The sequence below is a fragment of the Choristoneura fumiferana genome, chromosome 10, assembly GCF_025370935.1.
Source record: "Choristoneura fumiferana chromosome 10, NRCan_CFum_1, whole genome shotgun sequence".
Lineage (NCBI taxonomy): Eukaryota > Metazoa > Arthropoda > Insecta > Lepidoptera > Tortricidae > Choristoneura > Choristoneura fumiferana.
Genome location: NC_133481.1, coordinates 10663939 through 10671611, shown reverse-complemented (window position 1 = coordinate 10671611; position 7673 = coordinate 10663939). Strand labels below are relative to the sequence as shown.

General features: G+C 37.4%; 1 protein-coding gene across 3 annotated transcripts; it reads right to left on the bottom strand.

Annotated features, from left to right (window-relative positions):
* Positions 1 to 2586: 2586 nt before the first annotated feature.
* LOC141432080 (serine/arginine-rich splicing factor 7-like) lies at positions 2587 to 5397 on the bottom strand. 3 transcript variants are annotated; one of them, XR_012451789.1, is made up of 5 exons: positions 5147 to 5397; positions 4851 to 5030; positions 4396 to 4589; positions 3468 to 3706; positions 2824 to 2916 (listed from the first exon to the last, which is right to left on the bottom strand). XR_012451789.1 is itself a non-coding variant. In XM_074093469.1 (4 exons), exons 2-4 carry the CDS (start codon positions 5025 to 5027, stop codon positions 2763 to 2765), a joined length of 525 nt encoding a protein of 174 aa, XP_073949570.1. In that variant the 5' UTR covers positions 5028 to 5030; positions 5110 to 5394; the 3' UTR covers positions 2587 to 2762. The 3 variants fall into 3 exon arrangements, 2 of the variants coding, with proteins under 2 accessions (XP_073949570.1, XP_073949569.1); XM_074093469.1 differs by lacking the exon at positions 3468 to 3706 and having other exon boundaries at positions 2587 to 2916; positions 5110 to 5394; XM_074093468.1 differs by lacking the exon at positions 3468 to 3706 and having other exon boundaries at positions 2587 to 2916; positions 5147 to 5393.
* Between the last annotated feature and the right edge of the window lie 2276 nt (positions 5398 to 7673).

The following is a 7673-nucleotide window of genomic DNA, read 5'->3' as shown; positions in this document are numbered from 1 at the left end:
GTGCATTCAGAGTGAACCTCCACGCGTACCTTGGTTTCAAAATATTAGTTTAAGTAGGTTAACATTGTAACAGCACACAGACTGCGAACCGGACATGTTCCTCTTAATAAGTTTTTACATCTGATGAAAAAAAGTGATTCACCAAATTGTGAATTATGCGGTACGACAGAAGATGTCCAACATTTATTGGTGGAATGTGTTCGGAATCGTGCTGCGAGGGAGGCATTGGTTGCAGCAGCCAACCTGAGCAAGTATGACACGGGTATGTTTGTAGGTATTTTAGCTCAGCCGGCCTCAGATATGGCGTTAATGCTTTTCAGGTTGGCTGATGTGACAAGGAATTAGTTATTATCAATTGTGAGATGTAATTTTTTTCTGGTTAGTTAATGTTTTGCCCTATGGGCTAATGTGACAAATTTGTACGTTGCCCGTTTCAAATAAAAAAAAAAAAAAAAAAAAAAAAAAAAAAAATGAGTAAAATTCACGGAGCGTGAGAAGGATAGCTATAATATAACAGTAACAGCGCCCCCTTGACAAGTTTAATTTAAATTTGTCTTGTTCATGTATCTATCGCGCACATTATCAGCAATTCTTATTGGGCATACCTTTTTTTGCCTAAGTTTAAGTCTGTCAAACCAATGCGTTTTTTTTTAATATCACAAATATTTTACAACGCCCTAGTAAAAGAAAATCTATTGAGTAACTACGAATTTATGTAATGCCTTGTAAACATTATTCCACTAAAATCGTGCTTAGCGATACATTGCGGGTTCACAATCCAAACGAGTTAGAGCCTGCAGGGCTACTACGAAACTCGAAATTCGTATCTAACCGTCCCTCTCGCTCTCGTATTAAATAGTATACGTGTCAGCAGGGCTACTACGAAACTCAAAACTCGAAGTTCGTGTCGTATCGTCCCTCTCGCTCTCGTGTTAAATAGTATAAGTGTCAGAGGGACCGCACGACACGAACTTCGAGTTTCGTAGTAGCCCTGCAGAGGAACCGCACAACACAAACTTCGAGTTTCGTAGTTGCTGGCCAAGCTAACTTAACTGCAACGGAATCATTTATTTGGCAACATTGTATTTTAACGTCAAATCACGTCTTGACCTATACACCCTCACAGCAAGACGCAAGTCCTTTATAAGGCAGAGACCATTTAGCGACCACTTGCATTGAGTTGGAAACTTAACCTTATTGCTTTCGTAATACGTCACAATTTCCATTGTAATTATAGAAAATACGACTAGCTTTAATAGTATATTGTACAACAAGAGCATAAAACGAGCCATTTTACCCGAAACGTTCAAATAGGTACCCGAGCCGGTACGGCGAGGGTGGATAGACACGTCAAGGGAAAAATGGGTTTAATGCTAGAGTTTTACACTGCTTTTCACTTCGATGGCGAGGAAATGAAATAGCAACAGATGAAAGAATTGTTCATGCATTACTATATCATTACGTAATTTTTAATTTTATTGATCTGATTGATTTTTAGTTTTATATAAATTAAAAAATATGTAGAATCTCCTTTGTTTGTGGCTGTTTACATCTGATTGCCTTGGTCTTACTTTGTGCACTGGAGCATAACAAGTCATTTTATGTCGCCTAGATCCAGCATAAACACGAACTTTACGAGCATGAGAAGTAAAAAAAATATTTTATGTGTATGTATTCGATAGCTGCTTTTGATTCTGTGGTAGTATGCTCCAATAAATGGTGCCTTATAAAGGGTTCAACAAAGATGCCTCTGCATAGAAGCTCCTGTCAGTTTCTATGGGCGTGTACATAAAAAACAGGGCCGGTTTTCCATGTCAGTGTTTTCCGGGCCGGGAATGAGTGTCACCCTTACGAGAGCATAAAACGAGCCATTTTACCCGAGATGTATGACTCGCGACTTTTCTGGTGTTGCAGGTGTCCATGGGAGACGGCGGCAAGCAATCGCTTACCATCAGGCGATCCGTTTGCCCCCTATTCCATAAAAAAGACGTCGTTCATATAGCCACCCACGGACGCCGGAATGGGTGTGCACTTGCACCCCCCTGGCGTAAAAGAAAATAAATAGAAGTAGACCAAAATACAGAATGAAAGCTATAAATGCACCTCCCTTTTGAAAATATACCGACCCGGGGTACGGCGAGGGTGCATGAGACGTCGAAGGGAAAATGGGTTTAATGCTAGTTTTACATTCTGCTTTTCACTTCGATTGAGGAAATTAAATAGCTTTGTGGCTGTTGACACCCAATTGCCTTGGTCTTAGACGAAGAAATTACTTTATGCACATAAATTCATTTTGTGGCTTAGACCCAGCATATCGACGGTTAAGTACCAAGACCACCTAACTGAAAGACCTTTGACATGCGACTGAGGGCCTTAGCACCCCCTAGCTAAAGCCGAGTTGCATGTTCGAGATTTATCAGTTAGGTCTTGGAACCGTCAATATAAACAAATAAGTTTACAAACATGAGATGAGGAAAAATTACTAAATGACATATCTACGAATTGTACGACATCGGCAGAAGCATCAAAAATCGATGGAGCCACTTTTTCCCAAATTTTAATCATGCATAGAAAGAAAACAAGACATTGTTCATAAAAGTCACTTTATTGACAAATCAATACTCCTGGTACCTTACACATGAAAATCAGGAATGATAATTCTTACATAAAGAATCCTATGAGAAATTGTGTTACTTAAATGCACAACAGACACTTTAGTGGTAAACATAAAGCTAAGTAGTATCAAACTGAAACTTCTTAGGTTAGTTGGATTTCTTGGACTCTTTGGATGGTGACCTTGACCGAGAACGTGACATCGAGCGTCCCTTGGAGCGCGAGCGAGAGCGGGAGCGGCTGCGGGAGCGGGAACCCGAGCGGGGCGAGCGCGACCTCGTGCGGCGACGGGACCTGGACCGACTGGAAACACAAACAACATTACTCATTATGTTATCAGAATAGCTGTTTGCCTACTTTCCCAAGATCTTTTGTACTTTCCTAACCCTTATCCTAGAATCTTGTTTATTAGATTAGAATTGCTTTTGACCAATGACAGGAAACAATGTAAAACATAACTATTACTTGTGTCTGAAATTCTATTACTTTAAAAAGATCGAACAAAGAAAACAACATCTTATCGTTAACATAATTTAGCTTGGGAAAGGAAGCAGTTTTGCATTTATTAGGGCAACTAGGTTAAAAAGGTAATTAGGAAAATCTTATAGATTAGTGTTTATAATGGTTTGACACATTAAGAAATGACCATCTTCGGCAGGTTGGCACATTGGCAGTAGGTATTAGATCTCATCATGGCTTCAGGATTCAGTCAGTATGCAGCATCATTTGATTCCTCCTTGAAACCTATATATACCTGATCCTAATACATACCTCGCAAATAAAAATAATTATATCATATTTATCAAAACAATGTCTGCTCTGAACTCGTATACTGGTAATAATGTGTAACTCACTGAGTGCACGCAGTGATTACAATAGACGTGCGTCGCGACGCGAAGCAAACGTTACACTCAATGTAGTTGGCGACAATTGTAGTGCGCACGTAGCCTGTAGCTACGTAGTTTGTAGAGTGGGGTTACCGATGCGGGCGACTCAATCGGAGTACACGCCGCGAAGTGAAAGCTACGTAGCGCAGAGAATAAGTTGTGCAGACACTGACGAGTTCGGTCTCGGCGCACAGGCCAATGATAACCTATAACATAGTTATCATTGGTTTATGTGAGTCTTGAACATTGGGACAGAAGCTTTACATCAGTATTGTTGAATTTGTAAATGCATGAAACCTTACACCAACCCAATGTGCACTTTTAGCTTGTCCCACTAATTCGCTAAACTGGCATCTGCTATTTCTAATCAATTCATTGCTACTTACATTTATTTCAGTATCCCAATGTGTATGCTTAGGGAACTGATATGATTTCATCTTTTCAGTCAATATTTATAATTTGAATTCAGTCAAAATATAATCCATGGCCCCTATGTAAATAATCAAAACTTACAAAGCATGTAATGTATTAATATAATAACCCAATAATGAACCGATTATGCTAATAATAAAAACTTCAATTTTGACTTTCAATAATTTAGGTATGTACGGGCCATCGTAATTACACATTTAGTTTTTTAAGATCAGCAATGCTATGGTATTCATAGCCAGTCAGCAGACTGTTTGTTTGGTAATAAAAAATTCTTGAGTTTACAGTTGGCCTAACAATACAAATACTTTCACATATAAGACATGGTTGAATGCTAACATTTTTTTTCTTGTATAGCAATCATAGCCCATGCTCATAGATGTAGTAGAACCCCAAAGCGTAAACAGCTATTGAAGATAAATACCCGAAGTGCACTTTGACCTGTAAAAATTACTGAATAAGTCACCTGCGGCGTCGACGGCGAGTGCAATCACGAGCGTAGTGTCCACGGTCACCACAATCATAGCAGCGGTCATCATAGGGCCGCGGCGGCAAGCGGGACCGGGGCGGCGGCCCTCGGCCTCCGTACCCACGGCTACCATTGGACATTTCAACTCGGGCTCGACGACCACAAATTGTTCTTCCATCTAACCCGCGAATCTATGGAAGTTTCATTTATTTAATTTTTTTCAGATCGCATGCATAATAAAGGCTCATAGGTTAGCCTTGCTGTTTAAAAATTGTGATTAACCTTTAAAGCATGGTATTTTACCAATTCATATATGCCACAAATTCCAACCTTTGAAATGGTTAATAATAATCATTTATTGTGTGTGGGATTCAGGTTATAGTTAATTACCGATATAGTTGTACAAATATAAAGTGTAGTGTAGGTTTGTTATAATCTAAGTAGATAATTACCGCATCTTCTGCATCTCGTGGATCTTCAAATTCTACAAATGCAAAGCCGGGCGGGTTTCTAGCTACCCAAACGTTTCGCAGAGGCCCATAATATGAAAATGCGTCTTCTAGTTCCGGCTTACTGGCGTTGTTGCCCAAGTCGCCGACGTAGACTTTACAGTCGCCGTATCGTGACATTGTCTGAAACAAAATATATTTGATAACACTTATGATTCCATAAATAATAATTAAAGAAAATGTGTAGAAATCCCACACATACCCTGTTCTACAAGCGTTAAAACAATTCACATGTATACCTTTTCACCCATGAATCTTTGAGGTATTGTAACTGAACGGTTTATTAACAAGGTAAAATAAAATCACTAGCACATTTTTTGTACTTCACTTCACTGAAATGGCCGGCTTCCAATTCTATTACGGTATCACGGAACGAAGCAGCCGCACAGTGCACACCCAAGCAAGCAGAGAAATCAAAATGGCTGCCCCTGCTAGTCAGTTATAATAATGTACGTACGCTACGCCTCACCACAAATGCGATGCGGCGGCTTGCTGCTGGATGTTGCCAGCTATAAAAACTTTACCCGATAATTAAGTTAAGGCTGAAAGAAATTCCCTAACCACTAAATATATATTTCAAGATTTTCAAGATAATCTTACTTAGGCTAAGAATTTGAGTCAAGTAGATTAGATTCATATTTATAAATCATTTAGGACTAAAAAAATAATAATAAAAAGAATAGTCTGCATTTTTTCATTATTTTGATGATATTTCATTTAGGTATTTTAAGAAAAATAATAAATTCTTTATTCAATAACAAAAAATTGCACAAGAGAAAATAAACAATTAACAAAGAAAAACTTAGATTTACCATTACACAATTAAACAAGTTGAAGTTGAATCCTGAGTCACGAACCGGGCAAGGCCTGTATCTTGTAAGTCCACTGACTTCGTGTTCGTCACATACATATGGATATACGTGCGAGCCAATTGTTTAACCGACTTCAAAATAAGGAAGAAGAAAAGAAGAGAGGTCATCAATTCGGTTGCTTTTTTTAGGGTGCCAACGGAACCCTATTACTGAGACTCCGCTGTCTGTCTGCCTGTCCGTCCGTCTGTCACAGGGCTCTATCTCTTGAGCCATAACAGTTAACACTTGAAATTTTCTCAAATTATGTACCTATTAGGTACTGTGGCCGCTATAACAGCAAAAACAGTAAAAACAGAATAAATATTTAAGGGGGCTCCCATAAACAAACGTGATTTTTTTAACCCTTTTTTGCTTGATATTAATAACGGCAACAGGTAGACGCTTGAAATATTCACAGAATATTTAGTTGTATAATCACTTTAAAAATAAATAATTAAATTAAAATAAAATAAACATTTAACGGGCGCTCCTATACAACAAACTCGATTTTTTTGCCGTTTTTTTGCTGATATCTCATTTATTATAGATGGTACGGAAGCCCGACTCGCACTTAGCCCGTTTTTTATATATTAGTCATGGATGATGTTGTTGTGATACATTGTTAAATATAAATCCTATCAGGGATAAGTAATGAAAAACATAATTTGTTTACATTTACCATCCTAGACCCAATCAGTCTGATTTTTAAACATTTATGGAACGTTCGGTGCGTAGGCCTAACTCGCACTTGGCCGGTTTTTACATTAATTTTAAACCTTTCTTTATACTATGAAGTTCGAAATTCAAACTTCGTGTCGTGCCGTCCCGTTCGCGCTATTAACATTTAAAAGGACAGGAAAAATTATTAAATTTTGATAAAATTTTATACTTTAGCCTAGTTCGGTCAATTTTGGACTTTAGCTGTATAATCTAGAGTATTTTCTTTAAATGTCACATCAATAGAATTGAACGTGTTCAAAGGAAGTTCGTACCTAAATGCTCTAGACTACAGAATGGGCCGGGGTTACAATTCGTACCTCAATGCTTTAGCTCACCATCATTTCTGGTCCTTAGAAAAGCGACGCACTCAATTCGATATGATGTTCCTCTATAAGTAAAATAAAAAAATAATTTATAGCTATGTTTACTCCCCTCACTGTTTGGTAATATTTCATTCAAAGTTCCTCGATGCAATGCACGACATGAAAAATTGTTCTCAGTTCCGTTCTCCCGAACTAAATATTGTACTAACTCTTACTTTAACCGTTGTCTCAGTTATTATAACAAAGATTTGTCTCACATTGATATTCATGCCCAAAGAAACCGTACTTAATATTAATTTCATGAACCGTGTTATCTGTCATCTAAATGCTAAGTAATCGCACGCAGTTCTATACAATTTTCCAATTTTCTTGTCTCCATAAGAATGGTTAACTGTTTTTTCAGCGTATAAGGATTATTATTATTGTACCTACCTGTTTCTTCTTCAAATGCAATGCCATTTTATCAATTTTATCGCATCTATCATTCCTGATTACCGATGTATACTTTATTGCTGTTATGGCACTCCAGGTCTATACCTTAATTTAAATGCAATGTTTAACTATGTCGATTTATTTATTTATTAAATGCAATTCACGTCAAAAGTACAATATAACACTAATATTATGAAACCCGGAAGGGCGCAGCATTTTTAAGAGAGAAAGAGTTTTCAAAACAATAAATTGGTATCTTAGAATTAATTAAAGTTGTGGCAATAATACAAAATCAAAATAGAAAAGAATAATTAAAAAACAATAACAGTAACATTAATAATTGTAGTCATGCAATACTCGTATGTCAGAATGTTATTGGAATAAGTCTATAATTATTAGTGAATATTATGCTATAGATAGGTATGTCAGGACGATTTAAT